The following is a 19,796-nucleotide window of genomic DNA, read 5'->3' as shown; positions in this document are numbered from 1 at the left end:
ATCTGAAGCCGGAAATTCCGGTTTTCCGGTTTTTCTTTGAAAAACCAACCAAAAAAAAGCTTCGTTTCGCCAAGTTGAAATAACGAGCAGCGGTTCCGATCCGACTTTTGACACCGGTTCGCATGCTTTCTCGGTTCGCTCCCTTGGAGTTGCCGCCATCTTGCTTATTATGATTTGGTTTCGTCGGTGTCCAGAAACTTTTTCAAACTTGAGCATTTTGCTCGATCAAAATGCCTTACATCAGTGATGATGTCGATCCTTCTAAACTTGAAAAACTAGAGGAAGGTGTTACAAACAAGTGGAGGTGGGAATGGTTGTTGGGAAAAAACGGTGATGGTGAGGAATATCGAACCTGGCTGAAGAAGCTAGATTTGCCTGGAACGAGTTTCTGAACTCAAGAAAACGCGGGATGCCTTGTTTCTTGTCGGACATTTTTCGAATGCTCTAGAAATTTTTTTTAATTATTGACGGTGATTTTGCTTGGTTGATTGGGACAGTAAAGTATCCCATTTGTATTATTTTTGTGGACTTTTTTGTTTCTGCTTCTTTTCTTCTTGTATGGTTTCTGACTGTGAGAATGCTGGAAATGGCCACTATATGCTTTCATTTTGGCAAATTTGCTTCAGCTCCCCCCTGAACCCCCCAACGGGGCGCTGCCCCTGTGCCCCGCCGGGGCCTCGGCGGCCCCTGGACCCCTGCCTTTCAGGTTTTTTGATTTTTCCCAGTAACACCCATGCACCTATGTATAACCCATTCGCTGATGATACCCCACGTCAATATTGAATAAGAAGCAACCAGTTGATTTGGACAAGTAAAAAATAAAAGTTGTGGCTTGTTTGGTTCAATATTAATGGTTTTGTGTAGCCTTGTTGTTCACAAACACAGGGTAATACAAATGTGTACTAGATAAGTGTGCATTTAAGCTACATGGCATCAACGAAGATAACCTGCGCTTGCATTTCACCTCATGACAGAGCCAGAAGTCACCTAATGGCCTTGTCAATATTTTTCTCGTATTATGCGCCTGTGGGCGAAAACCCTATCACAAGTTGGATAATTATGCCAGAAAAAACTGGTATCGTAGATGACAGTTATAGAACCCCAAAGTTTTCTTAATTGCCTCATCATTAGACTCGGACGCACCTTGGCAGTTAACAAAGCCATGTACATAAACTTAACGACTGTTTAACATTGTTTTGGGGATGTCCGGTCACGAAATTACTACCTAACATTTAGTCAAGCTGTCGAACACACGGAATGAAACTGAATGCACTGTATTTTTCCACCAAGACAGTACAGCTTCGTCAATCGCCGCGAGAAGGAAATCGCTTATCTCCCACGTGCAAAACGTAGTGAAATTGACACGCCAGAATAGCGCGGTAGCGCATTGTGCCAAGCAGGAAAGCGCGCATTTCTGTATTCTTGTTAACTTTGTTTTTAATACAACCTATCATATCTATAAGTTTTTGGAATCAAGAAATGATAAAGAATAAGATGAAATCATTTTTAGATCGATTTCTTAAATTTTAATCGTAAGACTAATTAATCTATTTTCGTTAATTGTGATAACATTTTAACCCTTAGGCTGGTTGTCGCGACACATGTCACGCTACTTTACGTGTACTGTCATCTGGTTGTCACAACACATGTCACGCTACTGGCTCAGTCTGTTTAGTCAGTTCCGATTACCTCCCATGGATGCGAAAACCTATGACAGACATGGGATTCTTCCGTAAATTTACGGAATTCCGTAAATTTTTAGGCTCCAGGGATCATTCTTGAGATTCGTGCAAATCCGCTGAGAAAATGTTGGGGTATATGTAGGTATAGACCCAAGTTTTTCGGCCGGTCCGCTGATCGCGACGCTCCATTCCATACTATTCTTGAACGGTTGGTTCCTAAAACGGTCAGACTGTTGCTGGTCGATCCGTATGGGAACGCGCTCTTTGTCTCCTACAGTCACCGTTTCAACGTAGCTATCGGGGATTCAGTATAAGCATGCTGTATGAGAATGATTCGGCGCCATTTTTACATCGCTTCGAGCCACCTGCCAACATGATGAGGAAGCTAAAGCGAGACGAAACCGTTCTAGCCCGGGAAATTGACCAGCAGAAGTACAAGAAAAATCTCTGGAGATTCGACTGGCTCGATGAAGTTGTATCATTGAGCTGGAAAGACGAGAAAGGCCAGAAGACACAAGACGTGAAAGTTGGCGATGCTTTAGACTTGATAAGTTATGATACATGCTGTGTTTAACACAGTGCCACCACACCATTGTTGTCTCCATGAAAAAGACACTAAACTTGCAGTGGACTCTGACGAACTATTTTCTACTCATGAAAAACAGTTCTGCTTTAATTCAAGGTGAGGTAAAAAAAGAAATCAATTTTCTTTCATGTTTCCCTGCTGTTTGAGTTGTTATTGCCATTGATATAGAAGCTCTATGATTAAGCTGAAATATGCATTTCAGGGCCATTTTTGTGTGTCTAAAACCTTCAGCTTCTGGGGGCGAAGGCCCCAGACCCCGACCAGGGGCGTTGCCCCCGGACCCTACTGGGGACCCCCACCTTCTTTTTCCTTAATTATCACTTTTTCTGAATCCCATGTCTGCTATGACCGTTTTTCTTTATTTTTCTCTCTGTTAATTCACCAGTGGCTATGCAACATGTTTCAGAATTGCACCAGTGTAAGGGTTAAGAGTAAACATGACATGTATATATTTTTAGAATCAGAATGTGATGAAGAATACGATGCAATCATTTTTAAATCTGTTTGCAAGAATTCGATTTTAATGACACTTTAATTCTTTCTTGATTTAGTGTTCAACGTCGTTTTCAACCACGAAGGTTAAATGACACTTTAATAAGCAAACTTATTAATTAATGTTCAAGTCTCCAAGCTAAAATGCAATACCAAAGTCCGGGCTTCGTCGAAGATTACTTGACCAAAATTTCAATCAATTTGGTTTAAAAATGAGAGCACGACAGTGCTGCCTCAACTTTCACGAAATTACGGATATGACGTCATCAAAGACATTTATCTCGGAAGCACACAGAGCCCTATAACCATCACTGTTGAACAGTTTCACGATCCCCCACACACAAACACTGAGCTCAATCACTTATGAACACTACCATACCTCTGTATATAACCTCACTCACACACTTTCACCATTCCTCACATCATGCACACAGCCCAAAGAATCACAGATGAACACCTTCACCATACCTGACACTTGCCGGTTGCATTCACCAGTAACATACCATTAAAACACAAGTCAATGAGTTGGCTTGACTGCTTTATTCCATGAACAGGTGAAGACACAGCTTTAAGAAATAAGTCTTTTTGCAATATCTGCAGCAAACGCCAGCTTGATTCTGGAACTCCACAGCCTTCCCTGAAACAGAAGAAATGTGATGTTAGCACAGCATACATCGTTAATGACAACGGTACACATTGTAGGTCAACCACAACTCAGGGCAATGTCTACAGGCAGTATTATACCACACAAAACCTTTCAGTTTCACCACACAATAACTTATTTTATGCACGTTCCTTCCAAATATACTGACTGGGAGGGACTCGAACTTTCATTGCCCTGTAAGACTGTTTGAAAATCAGCAACAGACCTGTACATGTACGTATTTAATCTGTTTGTTTGTTTGTTTATTTGTTGCTTAACGTCCAGCCGACTACGCAGAGCCATATCAGGACGAGGAAGGGGGGGATGAAGGGGGCCACTTGTCAAGCGATTCCTGTTTACAAATGCACTAACCCATTACTTGTGTCCCAGCAGGCTTTAGTAAAACTAAATTAATACCTACTGGAAGATTACCAGTTTCCAGTATGTTAAAATAGGCTTAACCTATCTACTGCTGGACTTACATCAGAACACTAACAGATTAAACTATACATGAATCGCGAGACAAGCGGCAAGAGAAGAGATTTTTGGAAAAAATACAGGTGAATGAGCAAGAAGGCAGAAAAAAGAAAAGAATTCATGAAGAAAAAGAGAGCATGACAGGAAAGAGGAACCAAAAATCTACCTAACAGCAAACTAGAAAGCTCCTGCGGTTCCAAAAACAGGAGGGGCTTTTAATTTCATAACCGCAGTGCCCCACTGCGGGAGTATTTAATGTGACGTAAAGACAAGCTAAAAAGATATACAGTAGTCCCTTCCATTTCCGGCCCTTTCGTGGGCGTGAACCTGCCCGGAGCGGCCAGCTTTCCCATGACTAATGAGTTTTCCTTCTATAATTGACTCTTAATGGCCGTTAACCTGTCTGACGCGGTCAACGGTCACTGATTTTTGCCCTAAGGTGCCCCTCTTACTCGACAGGAGCGGCCACTTGTCACTTTCGCGGGCGAGCGCCTGTGGCTCTCCCCGCCCTTCCACCTCCCACCTGCTATCTGGCCGTTAGAAATCAGCACCTGTCCACTTTCTATAACTGTTAACACATGTATCGCCTGTTAATAAAGCTGACGAGTCAAACTCAAGATTGTTTTTGTTTACATTGGAGTGTGAGCGATCGCTGCGTGTTTGTGTTTGTTTGGTACGTGTGCGAATGAGGTGTGAATGAATCATTAATATCCAGCTTGTGTGTGTGTGTGTTTGTGTGACGGTGTGTGTGTGTTGTGTGCACAGACGGCACAGCACGAGCAGACGACATGAATACTTACGCATGCGCAAACTGTAAATACAGACATGCGCATACATGTACATTTACGGCAGTCACTTCCGGATCGATCACAGCTGATGTGAGTTTGAAACACTTGTTTATCTGACACTCAAATACATATATAATAATCCAAACAACACACATAGAAACATACGAAACAATAGCTTAGCCAGGACGATCGAGTTAAACACGCAAATAATTAAGATGTATAAACGAAAGCAAAACTAACAGAGACAATGAATCGGCGGCTCGTGGATGATCGCTTTCTTTTCTTCATGAAAACTTGATCGTGTTTTGGGGGTTTTTTTTGGAGGAGGAGGGGGCCTGTAATGAACGGCCACCTGATATTTGCGGTCACCTTTGCAATGACTAATGGGTGACCGGATATGGCAGGTACTACTGTACAAAAAAAACAGTTCCAATTTCTTGCAACATTCATTTTCAATGACAATGCCATTCTTTCTTTCTTTATTTGGTGTTTAACGTCGTTTTCAACCGTTCAAGGTTATATCGCGACGGGGAAAGGGGGGGATGGGATAGAGCCACTTGTTAATTGTTTCTTGTTCACAAAAGCACTAATAAAAAAATTGCTCCAGGGGCTTGCAACGTAGTACAATATATGACCTTACTGGGAGAATGCAAGTTTCCAGTACAAAGGACTTAACATTTCTTACATACTGCTTGACTAAAATCTTTACAAACATTGACTATATTCTATACAAGAAACACTTAACAAGGGTAAAAGGAGAAACAGAATCTGTTAGTCGCCTCTTACGACATGCTGGGGAGCATCGGGTAAATTCTTTCTCGTCCCAACCAATATGGGACTCCCCCTAACCCGCGGGGGGCGACAATGCCATTGACACAGACCATTAAATACAAACACACAAACAACAAGAAGAGCAAACGCTCGATCGAGTCACTTTCGCAGTTCTGAATATTATATGAGGCATCAGATGGACAGGAAGAAATTGCTATTCACAACACAATGAGTCACGTTCACATAAAATTTGAGCCCGGTCACTTTTATAGTTTCCGAGAAAAGCCCAACGTTAAGTTGTGTGTTGCCGAACAGAAAAGGCTAGTTATCTCCCTTGTTTTTCTGATAACGTTCGTAAAAGGCTACAGATGTAAATACTTTGATGTAAAGAATAATCCTACAAAGTTTCAATCACATCCGATGAACTTTGTCAAAGATATAAAATGTCTAATTTTTCCTTTGACGCTGACCTGTGACCTTGAAAAAGGTCAAAGGTCAACGAAACCATCGTTAAAGTGTAGAGGTCATTGGAGGTCACGACAAAACAAAATATGAGCCCGATCGCTTTGATAGTTTCCGAGAAAAGTCCAACGTTAAGGTGGTGTCTACGGACGGCCGGCCGGACAGACTAACACTGACCGATTACATAGAGTCACTTTTTCTCAAGTGACTCAAAAATGCTGTTGGCACTAACATGCATAGATCCTCTATCTTTCACCTGCAGAATATCTAGTTTACCAGTACTCAACTGCCCGCTGAATTCTCCCCTTCAAGTAAAAGTAAAACCCTTTCAGATTCTAACACCGGCGAAGTAGTAAAAGATAGCCACATCACCACCATGAAGAATGATACCAATGTCAATTTAGCAAACTGCACATCAACAAGCTTTGCAGAACTAGAAACAGAAATATAATCAAATTAATGCACATAAGAGGACGCAGTCTTACCTGATTATACAAACACAACAAGTAGGGACATCATCTTAATCTTCTGGCTTCACGCTCAGACTCGAGAAGTGTCAGGATATCCCCCTCACGGACGGGTCCCTTCACGTTACGGATGATGGATCGGTTACTGTCATCAAGGAACTCCACACGGACCTGAAAAATCATTAAAACCACATAATATTGTGACATCCTATCAAACAAAACTTTAGAGATAGGACCACGCAGAATTAAGCAGAGCTGAATATGACAATAAATAATAGCAAGCAATCCATTCATTGATTTAACTCTGTTTGGTTGTGATGTTTAATTCAGCTTACATCTTTTGGTTTTTTTGGGGACTTTTTCCTTTTCTCAAGTTGTACCCCACACGTGAGCAATTGAAGCTTCAATCGACTTGATATTCTCAAGCTTGAATGACGCAACATTGACCTGAAGCCACCCTCTCTTTTACCTCCTATCAGCATCCACTCGCCAGTGTTCTTGGAATGAACACCCATTATTCTCTTTCACACATTTTCTCCTTTTCAGAACGAGGCAGGTTTCAGTTACTACACGGCCGATCTCACATTTTCAAGTCCAGGGCATTTTAATTTCCGGAGTGGCTCGGGAACCGAGGAGTGGGTTACGGAGCGCCCGCGAAGTGACAGTCACAGGTAGCTCTCAAAATAGAGGCATTTGTTTGGGCCCCACCTAACAGTTACCTGTGCTTGACACAGTGATAAGTGTTATGGACAATTGATCTTGAGGTCGAGGGATCAACCCCTGCCAGTGCCATCACTGATTTTTTTCTTCCCTTTCTTAATCTTCACCGGATCACACTTTGGACTATACAGTCCGAATGCAAATGATGTAGGTCGCATACGACCCATACTTTCCACAGAAGGATTCAATGAAAAAAGTATGGGTGACATGACCCACGCCATCCGAATAGGGATAAACGTTTTGCCGCCTCTTTGCCGAGTATGGGTCGTACATAACCCACGCCATCTGAATTCGGATAAACAGCGTAAAACTCCTTACGTAGTTCCATATGGGTCGCACACGACCCACATCATCCAGACTGTGTCATCGTTTATTTTTTTTAATTTTATCAAGATAATCTTTCAAAAGTTGGGCAATGAGATGGTTGTATGGTGATTAGAGATTACATGAAGTCTCAATCAAAAACTAAATAGCTTCAGAAATAAAGACGATTTTGTGAGGCTCTGGGTTGTCCACGAAGCACGGTGAAGGTTAAATCTTTTAAACTTCCTTCTTAACTCTCCTTTTTTTTCCCCACCGTCTTCTCCTTTATTCCATAGCGTTTGGGTGGTTTCTGAAAGATTGAAGACAGCCACAAGAAAGCTCACGAGTCCCTGATTTCAGTCGGAGTCAGCTGGTTTCGTTATAACACCATCAGTGAATGCGTTAAAGCCCCAGTTTGTCTCAAATGATTTACAAAACGTTTAAATCTCATGAAAAAAGCAGTTCTAACCTTATGGAACACACTTGCAATAGCATTTAATAGCATTAAATGAAACATGTTTGAATAGCTATTTAGCTTGTGTAAACCACACACCAGATTTCGTGGTTTATCTAACCCCTGACCAATCGTGAACCCATGTGATCCACTTTCTTTTCTTTTTTTCACATTTCAGTCGTCAGTTTGTGATTTCAATGCCACTGGCTGTATCTGCAATAGCACATTATTGTGTACCTCAAATTCTAAAACAAAACAAACGGCTGCGAGTCACATGCACTTATCGGGGGCGGTTGGCTTCAAAGAAAGCGTGCGCTATGCCGAAAAATCGTCGGCTTTGAGACACGACCTTGCGTGAACTGCTTCCGGGCTACCTTTTTTAAACCTTTCAAAACTTCGAATTGTACTGATCTTGTCTTGATGAAAAAAGAAATCTTTCATGATAAGAATGTTTGTGTTACAAGCTGTCAATTTATCATTTAGATTTTAAAAGTTAGTTCTAGCGCTAAAACGAGGCGCCTGATTTTCCGATCAGACAGTCCACGAAAATAAATTCTTTGAAAATGTCTCACTCTCGACGGAAAGCAGCCAGGAAGTTCCCGTTCGGTGAGCATTCAAATGGAAGTATGTTTGTACTGTATGTAGAGGCTCGGGGAGCTCAGCGATCAGAAACGGATGGTTTACGGGAGACAGTCTGTGCCTTTAACCAACCCAGCAGAGTGAATCGCTAGTCCTGAGGCTAGAAGCAGCATTTATCGTTTCTTCTGCCCTATTATCATTTGCTTTTCTCTTCGCTCCGTCCCATTATCATTCGTACACATTGTATGCATTCACACTGTCTACTGACAATCGCTATCATTCATGGTTGTGGCTATATCCACGGGTCCGTGTCTCTAGTCCCCAGGCTATATCCACGTCACTGTCGCACGGGAAGCCTCGTGTTGGCACTCTTATCAAGCGCCATTTTGTTTTTACCACAACACAATCAACTCTTTTGACAGCCTGCAAACTAAACTGGAAGCCTTTACAGGAGTGCACTCATGTGCAACTTTCGTAAAGTTCGTCGAGATCGATAGCAGTCATCAGGAAGTATCACATAAAATATAGATTCCTATTTCTCCACTTATAACGGACATGTTGGCTCCATAGCTCAGACGGTAGTGAATAGTCAAACAGTCCATGAGACCTCCAGTTCGAGCCTGGCCCCAAGTCTTTATTTTTGTTAAAATAAATTTTTAGACTTATTTTTCCCCCTCTTAACTTCCTTTACGTTGCTCTTCTCTTCTTTTCTCCAAAACATTTCGTTGATAAGAGCTGAGATAGCAATAAAAATGCACTCCTGCAATTTTCACCGGCAGGACGGAATTTTCACCGGCAGGACGGCAGCTGGCTTTGTTTACATTGTATCACATAACTCCCCTCTCCTACCATTCAAAGTGCTGCTGATGGAACTTTGGACCCTGTATTCCACTCATAGAGTCTAACTCGTTATTTAAGAATAAAAGAGTTTTTACTTTTAAAATTTGACAGCTGAAGTCAGTGAACTGAAGTGCCCAACCGAAAGCAACAAAATATAAGGCGAGAGTAGCGTCCCTTGAGTACGATGACGTCAGTGACGTGGATATAGCATCGAGTCTAGAGACACGGACCCGTGGATATGGCCACAGCCATCATTCATAGATCTTGGTAACTCCTGTTGGCACCCATTCATACAATCATTACCTCTTCACAAAACACAAACTGTCACCTCCTCGCAATAACACCAAATCAATCATAAAAACACACTGTCACCAAGAAGAAAATAAGATGTCTTAAGTAAAACTCACCTGAGTACACTGGCCCTGGGAACCTGTGCGTCCCAAAACTTTTGTGACCTGAAAAATCAAAAAAGAATAGCATTTAGTTTACACTTACTGCACATGCTTAGTTCTGTTGTGAATGTCGGGCGTCTTAACACGCCTGTAAATACAGCACCTAATACTCACGTGACATGTAAAATTCACTTCAGACTGACTGTTTCTCCGCCAATTTCAAGCGGTACAATTATCTTGAGGGAGAAAATCATGGCAAGATCTTGCAACTGAAGCAGATTTGTGATGTAATTCGATCGACTTTACCCCAAATTCGATTTATTAGAAAAGTCAAAACGCATCAAACGGTTACGTCCCTAGAATAACAACAGAACTAGTTTGTGTTGAAGCTAATTTCGAAGTCAATATACCACTTATCATCACAAACAAGAATCGGGGGGGGGGGGGGGGGGGGGGGTACAAGGTCCAAAGTTTGATCAGCTGCACTGCTCGGTGCGTTTTCGAATAAATCGAATTTGGGGGATAGTCACATACATGTCACGTGAGTATAGGGTGCTGTATTTACTGGCGTGTGGATTGGGAAACTAGGAGTTGGAAAGCATGGACAACACGTGTTTCCCAAAACAATCGTGCATCTTACCCCTTTACAATTTTTCACAAGTTGAACCTACTTTGAATGAAAAATGAAACATTAAGGCATTCTATGAAAGTTTTCTTGAAGATCTGAACCCTTCACAAGAGAATTAATATGCACCTACTCTTGCGAGCTTGATCATAGTAGCCTTGGCGTCCATGTTTGCTGGCGGAAAGAGACAGACCGGAAGAAGGCAAAACCGGAAGGGGTTTACAACACAAATACACGGTCTCACATTTTTACCAAAACCGAACAAAAAATACACAAGAAAGAAAATGAAAGAACGAACAAACGGAGAGGGGAAGTACAGAATAACCTATCAACATTTTGTTACCTGTTCGCTGCGAGTAAATATTTGTCTGCAAACCATTATCTGCATTTACCTGGATTGACAACTTACAATGTGCTCTTGATGATGTATAAACTGATTACACCATACACGCACACATGCACATTGTTAGTTTGTTGTTGTTCTTATTCTTCTTTCTTGTTTATTGAACGGGTTGTTGTCTAAGTTACCCAGCTCATCTCCAGAAGTACCCCTTGTATTAATGTTCAGTTTTTAATTTCGGCCATCACATTTTAAGATATACTTGAACATGATATGAGTAATATCGTCATGCTTTAGCATGATCATCTTTATACTGATAATAAAGACAAAAAGACAGACAGATAGACAGATTTACAAACACGCAGTTAGACAGATTGCGAGATTATGGGCACTGCAGCGGCAGGTATTCAAAAAGACATGCTCATGCACAATACACACACACACAAACACACACACACACACACACACACACACACACACACACACACACACAGTACACACACACGCACACACACACACACACGATGGTTGAGAAACATCAACACGACCCGTCTATTTTCAGCATGCGCTGGACAATTACTAAAATGTGCACAGAAGGAAGCAATGATGCACGAGTACCTCAAGCTAAAGACACTGGTGTCAAATCTTCATCAGTCAAGTTTCAATGAATAGTACATGTAGTTGTAATAACGACATTTAAGAGGTTGGTGTTTTTGTTTTTTATACAACTCAAATGCCTATCAGTAAAACGGTAACGACAACTATCAACTATATATATATTTGTATATTTTATTTTATGAAAATCTGGCTCCTGTCAGTAAATCTTGTTTTAGTACATTCCGGTAAAAGCAGACTTTAACACGGAGTTAATAAATGCACATTTCTTTAACATTGCGGAGTTCAAATTTAAAATACAATTAAAATATTTTGAATTGTTCATGCTTTTGTCAGTGATGGTTATGCCAATAATACAAAAAATCTGCTGCTTGTAGTCACGCACAGCAGTCCTTGTTCAAAGATGGCGGCGCCTAGGAACATAACACCATTGCTGGCAAAACTAAGAGATGCATTGATTGGGGTAATGTTTAAATAAATGTTCAATTATCTTGATGTGATTTTATTTTCTTCGTTTACTATTCATAGACACTTCCATACGTCTAAGTACGTTATAACAGTGAATGTAGCTATGATTATCTCCGAAGGTAAAAGTTCGTCTGCTACAACTGTGACCTCAATGTTCTTGAAAGTTTGATACCATCAACCACGTTATTTACCAACATAAATTACGCCCCAACAGGGACAATGACTGCTCACTTGACGCGTTCATTGTTCCCTGAGAAAACGACCCCTCGCGCGCACACACACACACACACACACACACACACACACACACACACACAGTGACAGTGTAACTGTAACACCAACAATATATATATACTGCATGTTATTAGCAAGTGGATTCTTTGGGCTTGAGACACTCATCTTCAACATTACCAATAACATAGTCTTCTAGGGTATACATAATATTACAAGATATATATTAACCATGCAGGACTCAACAGAACTGATATTATTGCTATCTCTCAAATAATCACCATGGATATGCACGGATCTGCAATAATGAGCAAATAATGTGCAATTTCAGAATAACATATATAACTGGAAGGACCTTGAAGAGCAGCCACTGCAGGAACAAAATCACCAATACAGTTTCAAATCTTGAAATGTCAACTGATTACATGTTTGTCTGTGCATGCGTTTTACATTTAGTCAAGAGGGAGATTCGAGACGAGGGTCGTGGTGTATGTGTGTGTGTGTGTGTGTGTAGAGCGATTCAGAGTAAACTACTGGACCGATCTTTATGAAATTTTACATGAGAGTTCCTGGGTATGATATCCCCAGACGTTTTTTTCATTTTTTGGATAAATGTCTTTGATGACGTCATATCCGGCTTTTTGTAAAAGTTGAGGCGGCACTGTCACACCCTCATTTTTCAATGAAATTGATTGCAATTTTGGCCAAGCAATCTTCGACGAAGGCCGGACTTTGGTATTGCATTTCAGCTAGGAGGCTTAACAATTAATTAATGACTTTGGTCATTAAAAATCTGAAAATTGTAATTAAAATATTTTTTTATAAAACGATCCAAATTAACGTTAATCTTGTTCTTCATCATTTTCTGATTCGAAAAACATATAAATATGTTATATTCGGATTAAAAACAAGCTCTGAAAATTAAAAATATAAAAATTATGATCAAAATTAAATTTCCGAAATCAATTTAAAAACAATTTCATCTTATTCCTTGTCGATTCCTGATTCCAAAAACACATAGATATGATATTTTTGGATTAAAAACACGCTCAGAAAGTTAAAACAAAGAGAGGCACAGAAAAGCGTGCTATGCAGCACAGCGAAACCACTACCGCGCTAAACAGGCTCGTCAGTTTCACTGCGTTTTGCACGAGCGGCGGACTACGGTCATTGTGAAAAAATGCAGTGCATTCAGTTTCATTCTGTGAGTTCCACAGCTTGACTAAATGTAGTAATTTCGCCTTACGCGACTTGTTTCCCTTTACAATGCCTGCACAGCAGCTATAAAGGGCATCTTTACTAAACTCAGTAAAATCATTATTGCACCAATTTTTGTACCTCAACTAAAGCCTTTGATCATTCCTGTGTCAATTCATGCAAACTTTCCATGCCATTAAAGGCCCTCTATTTGGCTATCTAGCACACCTTTCTTTTACAGGAGTCACGTGACGGCCGCCAAAATAATGATACCCCCAAAATCGACCTGACAAAAACGTACATTACCAATTAAAAATTCGTCAAAAATTCAAAATAGGCACAACTTGGCAACTTTTACATACGAGAAGAAAGCCAAATCAATTAATAAATTATCTATGCAGAACAGGTTGTTTTGCTTTACTGTACGTCTTCCATATTTCTCCTTCAACATTAATATGTTTGTCCAATATTTGATAAAATAATGAGGCCTTTTTTCCTTTGCAGCGCAAGTACAAGAATCACTTGAGGTTTGAAGGAACCATTGTAGCAAGGTATGAATGTTAAATTGAACTTAAATGCAACTTCAGGTGACCAAAAGTAGATTTCAGCCCTGAAAGTCCCAACAAATGGTGTACTCGCCTTTGGCGAGTGATTCTGAAAATTTACTAGCCAGAGAGCAAACTTTACTAGCCAAACGAACAATTTGTTTCAGCAACTTGACTCGCATTTGGCGAGTAGATGAACATTTCTACTCGCCAGTTACATGTTTTTACTCGCCATGGCGAGTAAAACACTCGCCACTTTCAGGCCTGCATTTCCATGTTATGTCAGGGGAAACAAGAAAGAAGCAAAGAAATAGGACACATGGGATGAAAACTAAGTTATTTTCCTTAACAAATAACATTCAGGTACCAAACAATAAGAAAATGTTGTGCTGAACAATTGTTGTGATGTTTATTGTGGAAGTTTTCCTATAAGCAAGTAATGGGACTCACTTTGAAATGTTCTGTTGATTTGATGCCCTGCTCTGAGACTTTCTGGTGTAGAAAGAAAAACGCTGACCAGTCAGTCTGATTCTTTGTGCACAGAAAGAAAGATTTTCAATTGTATTCAGCACAAACACACACACAGGCACTCATAGACATACACACACACACACACACACTCACACACACACACACACACACACACACACACACACACACACACACACACACACACACACACACACACATGCATACATGCGCTCAATCCACTATTGTGCCCCACATTCCATTTTATATGCTGTACTAACACAGGAGTAAAACAAAAAAGTTGCAGTCTGTCAACAAGTAAGGTTTCTAGGCTGCTTTTCTTTTTTCTTCTTTTTTTTTTGGGGGGGGGGACATAAAGCTTTCCTCCTTGAAACAAAGTGTGATTTCACTGTTGTTTAATTTGTTTGTTTAATTTTCTTTGTAAACATGCAGCTAACAATATCTGCACATTATTTTCACAGGACTCAAGATCCACCAAATTTGCCTGAAGGTGTTTCCCACAAGCTGTCAGACAATTACTACCTGACGAGAGATGGCCGCAGGGAGGTGGCGCCACCTGAAGTGATCTACACTGCTAGCCGCCAGCTATTAGAATCTGGAGAAGAGGGGTACGCAATGATGATAATGTTGTTTAATGCCCTCACAGTGAAACCATTAGGAGCATGTTCCAGGGTGTTACCCCGACTTTAGATGAGATACACATGTACTAGTGTATGCGTGTTCAGGTGTAATCAGCCACCTACACTTATCGCAGAACGACAGAGGTTTTTACATCCCACTGAGGTGACACGGAGGTGGGACATGGATACCGTCTCTGGTTTTGCATATAATGTTGACCCGTGTCCGTCCCGGCCCGTGATTAGGTAGCTCAGTTGGAAGAGCACTAGACTTGTGATCCTAAGGTCGCAGGTTCTAGGCCGGGACGGACACGGGTTGACTATGTGCAAACTCAGAGATGGTATCCATGTCCCACCTCTGTGTCACCACTGTGGCACGTAAAAGACCTGTCATCTGCCATAAGTGCAGGTGGCTGATTACACCTAAACACGCATACGTCTGGGTAGCGCGACTTTGTTACTGCTAACTTTCCGCTGGGAGGAAGCTACCAGAATTTCCCAGCGATGGGTTATAAAGTAATGAAAATGAAAATGAACAAAATGAAATCCAGAGCTACCACCTGAGCTACCCGGGCCCCTAGGGGTATGCAACAAAATCTTAATTCTTTTTATATTTGAAGTGTCTGGTATTGAAAAGTGGGCGTACACTCCTGTCTTTATCTCATAGAACTATAATTTAATTTATCAAGTAAATTATGAGCGCAATCATATTTTGAGTATTATAGATGATTTGTATCCAAGCTGTTGCATACTTGTAAACTGCCGTCCAATCCATATCACTATGTATTTGAGCTTCAAGTAACACACATACACACACCCCCCCCCCCCCCCCCCCCCCCCCCCACTTCACCCAAATAGAACAAACCGAAACAGCAATAACAGCAACTGTCATTGCATACTTGTAACCTGCCTTCCATTTTATTGTCAGGAAAGAAAAGCAACCGTGCAGTGCTGGCAGATAAAACATCAGTTACTTCCCTTATAATGCTGCACAGTGCCTGCATGACTGTCATTTTGTCAGTGCATCAATTGTCGGCATGCCTGATGAATAAAACTGGTCCTGATCCTTTCAATCAAAAGTAAAAATAGTAGCCAACTTTTTTTTAAATTTTATCTAAACTGAATTCTTCCAAAATTGTGCTTCCTTGCTAGTGTATAAGCCACTGATACTCAGTTATGAATGTGACGCGAGTCGAACATGTTTGTAAGCTTTTATCTGTGACTAGTTTCTTTCTTTTTTTCAGGAAAGTGCCCGCTCTGAGCAAGCCAGTAACTCCAGGTCACACGCATAACTGGGATATATGAAGATGCGAATGTGACTGGCATTGTTTGTTATGCCTCTCTGTAAGCTGTGTACTGGGTAACATCAAAAGCAGTTTAAAATAGGGGTACTCTTTCCCCTATTTGTAGTGTGTACAAAATGGTAATGAGTAGGCAAGAGTGTTCTGTTGTTATTGTTGTGATGTGTTTTCATGGATGAAATAAAGCAGAATGAAAACAGTTCTTATTTGTGTGCTTCTCTCTCTCATCTTTTTTTTCAGTTTCTCTCTCTCTCTCTCTCTCTCTCTCTCTCTCTCTCTCTCTCTCTCTCTCTGTCTCTCTCTCTCTCTCTCTCTCTCTCTCTCTCTCTCTCTCTCTCTCTCTCTCTCTCTCTCTCATCCAAAAATCCTTTTTGGGGGGGCTCTCTTTCCTTCTCTCTTTCTCTCTCTCCCCCCTCTCTCTCTCACCCCTCTCTCTCTCTCTCTCTGACATACACATGCTTAGACACAAACACACGCACACACACACATAAACATGCTTCTCGCTCTTCAATATTTGTTTCAGTCTCTCCTACCTTGGGCCCTTTCTCTCCTGCTGTCACAAACACGCTCAGACATACACAGGAATTCACACAGAAATGTGCACATGCACACACACAAACACACATACTCACACACACGCACGCACACACACACACACACACACACACACACACAGATGGACACGAACACACATGTATAGACATAAACACACATTGTCTGCTCATGTAGGAAGGGAAATAAGATAGTAACTACAGTCTGCAGCTACAGTCTACAATGTATAAAAATGGAATTCCTTCAGTGTACACTATTCCAAAATAAATGTGGTCAGTTACTCAGTTTCCCATCAACTCCAGAGGCCCATGAAAATCAAATGTTATCAGGCTTAGTTTTCAATTCTGTGCAGGTTCACACATGGTAGTGTGAGTAACCCGTCGCGATATAACCTTGAATGGTTGAAAACGACGTTAAACACCAAATAAAGAAAGAAAGTGTGAGTAATAGACAAGCTTACACAATTTGAACATAAATACAACTGCTGCATAAAGATCAACACAGCCGGTTTGAATCATTATCCGGGAACAGACTACTTCCAATTCAGGAGGGGGGGGGGGGGGGGGGGGGGCGACTATCCTCAACCCGGCGGGTCCCCAAGTGGCGGATAGGGGAACAGCCCCCGGATATGGGGGCCAGCTGCGAATAAGCAGTCCCGGACCAACTAGCGATGTCTCTACCAGGACGTGGGTTGGCAGATGGCACTGACTACCCTATAAATGCCCTACGTGTCCGAGTGACGGTTACACCATGCGAGTAAGAGCCGCATTAAAAGCTCTAGCCCCGGGGTGGGACCCCCGGTAAGAAATCCCCCATGTGTTCCCAGGGTTAGCTTTTTGAGCCAGGAACAAAGGGCGGGGTAACCCTGAAAGAAACCTATAAGGGCTGAAGTCGGAGGATCTGGGCCAACACTGAGGCGCACCTTAACCAACCACAGATCCACGCAAATCTCAAAAATGAAATGTCGACAGTCCAGCGAACGACAAGAAGAAGAATCATTATACCACGAATATCACATGCATTGGCGGATTCGTTTGTCAAAGACGCTCGCCAAACTGCATGACACCAAAGACTATTTCAGATCGCCCACAACTCTGCGGTCATCAAGTTTAAAGCAAAATTTCAACTTGTTTTATTTTGTGCATGCTGGGAGAAAGGTGACTTCCTAACTAAATTTCTAAAATAAGATATACAAATACAATGATCCACAACTTTTGTGGACATTTGGTCAAGTTTGCCGAATCAAAAAAAATTCTAGCAACACTAGTAACTGATTTGTCATCGTGTGCCTGTGTCAATGACCGAAATATTTGTGTATGTATTGTTATAGGTCTTGGCCTTTGGTACACATACACAAAGAGTAGCCCATGCCGGAATCAATTAATCAATACTGGTTGGAAATGTGTTGGGGGGGGGGGGGGGGGTATCAGTACCGAGACACAGAGAAGGACAAAGGGAGAATTCACTACTGCTATTCTTTGTGAGCTTTTAAAGTTGTCTGTTAAAACTTCCAATGCAGACATGCCGAGGCTGACACACCTCTGCCCGCCGTTTTGCATTCAAACACGTTCACCAATATACTTACCAGCACAAATACACCACAGTCAATACCACCATCATCACCGTCACGACAATCACACACACACACGCGTGCGCGCCCACACATATATACGGACGCACACACACACACACACACACACACACACACCCTGCCGGGAGGGGAATTTATGCAGCGACTGATCAGAAGACTTGTGTAGCTTTTCAGGCCATCAAAGGCGGAGCTATTTATCAACAAAACAGAGTCGGCATGTTCAGGAATTACTTTGGCTTGATTCCAGGCCATGCGATTTTCAATACTGCACGCAGCTTCCTTTGATTCGGAGCCTGGTTCAAGTTTACCGAGCAATATAACTGTCATCAGCCGATTTCAACTAGCCATGATCATATTAATGCAAGACTGACAGATTGCAAGTCTTGATAAATATCAAAAACTTACAGCGGCTGCTTTTTAATTTTTATTATCTATTATCAATTCTAATTGGGTTTTTTAATTTCTTTCTTTCTTTTTTTCTGTCTTTTTCTCTTTCCTTTTTCTCCTAGTTTTAAAACGTATTCTGAAACGATCAGGCAGTCATTTCCACGTTTAATTATGTCCATGTACACACTACATTTCATTGATTTATTATGTTTGTGTTTTCTCAACGAAGAGTGAGAGAGAGAAGGGGGGGGGGGTAAAAAGAGAGAGCCCTGCGATCAAAATATACAAAGAGATGCCAAGCGGGGGGAAAGAGGGAGGAGGGGTTATGCCAGTCTTGTTATCCCTCTTGGCCAGCTTTTACTAAGTCAAGTTGTCCTGCTGTATTATCCGAAAACCAATTTCCGGCATCAAGAAATCCCAACAGCGAGTAGTGTTCGTATTATTTTGCATTCCGGCGCCAACAGAAGGAAGAGACACATGCTAGTCTCCAAGCATCGATGATGGTATGCCTTTATTTTTACCTGGCTCACCGGTGTAGCCTACCAGGTCTTCAAAATGTCAAAGCAATATTCCATCGACTTAAGTAGCTTAAACATTACTTAACAAAAGACGACACACAAATTCCCGTTTACTTCTACAGTGGCAGTCGACAAACACAAATAATCCACACAAAAATGAGACTTAATATTAGCGATCTAAAGAAAGACTTAGTTGAGCGACACCTTGCGGAAAACAGCGTATGCGACTGTGGTGATGGAACAGAAACTGCAACACACTTCTTACTAGAATGCCGTTTACACTTAGCTGCAAGAAACAACACAATCAACAAACTAACCAACAACCTCATACACACAGATATTCTACTTCATGGAAACCCCTCCTTGCAAACAAAAATTAACAAAAAAATCTTTTTAACAGTGCAGGAATTTATTGGACAGTCCGGCCGTTTCGAACAGATAAACATGTAAAGTGAAAACAAAATCGATACGTCTACTCGTCTCTCTCTCTCTCTCTCTCTCTCTCTCTCTCTCTCTCTCTCTCTCTCTCTCTCTCTCTCTCTCTCTCTCTCTCTCTCTCCTCTCTCTCTCTCTCTCTCTCTCTCTCTCTCTCTCACTCTCCCCCTCTCTCTCACTTCCCCCTCCCTCCCTCCCTCTCTCCCTCCCTATCTCTTACTCGCTAACA

The 19,796-nt window shown here is 41.5% G+C and overlaps 1 protein-coding gene and 1 long non-coding RNA gene across 3 annotated transcripts; one reads left to right on the top strand and one right to left on the bottom strand.

Annotated features, from left to right (window-relative positions):
* Nucleotides 1-3,285: 3,285 nt before the first annotated feature.
* LOC138966821 (uncharacterized) lies at nucleotides 3,286-6,418 on the bottom strand. The gene is made up of 2 exons (XR_011455772.1): nucleotides 6,387-6,418; nucleotides 3,286-3,397 (listed from the first exon to the last, which is right to left on the bottom strand). It is a non-coding gene; the product is annotated as an uncharacterized lncRNA (long non-coding RNA).
* Nucleotides 6,419-10,527: 4,109 nt separating this feature from the next.
* Nucleotides 10,528-16,286, top strand: LOC138966819 (NADH dehydrogenase [ubiquinone] 1 alpha subcomplex subunit 7-like). Of its 2 annotated transcripts, none has more exons than XM_070339166.1 (4): nucleotides 10,528-10,637; nucleotides 13,637-13,683; nucleotides 14,628-14,774; nucleotides 16,028-16,286. In XM_070339166.1, the coding sequence occupies exons 1-4, from the start codon at nucleotides 10,566-10,568 to the stop codon at nucleotides 16,086-16,088; spliced, it is 327 nt and encodes a 108-aa protein (XP_070195267.1). In that variant the 5' UTR covers nucleotides 10,528-10,565; the 3' UTR covers nucleotides 16,089-16,286. The 2 variants fall into 2 exon arrangements, with proteins under 2 accessions (XP_070195267.1, XP_070195268.1); XM_070339167.1 differs by lacking the exon at nucleotides 10,528-10,637 and adding an exon at nucleotides 11,560-11,699.
* Nucleotides 16,287-19,796: the final 3,510 nt, after the last annotated feature.

The sequence above is a fragment of the Littorina saxatilis genome, linkage group LG5 (genome assembly GCF_037325665.1).
Source record: "Littorina saxatilis isolate snail1 linkage group LG5, US_GU_Lsax_2.0, whole genome shotgun sequence".
In the NCBI taxonomy this organism is placed as follows: domain Eukaryota; kingdom Metazoa; phylum Mollusca; class Gastropoda; order Littorinimorpha; family Littorinidae; genus Littorina; species Littorina saxatilis.
This window is presented reverse-complemented; position numbering and strand designations above follow the sequence as displayed.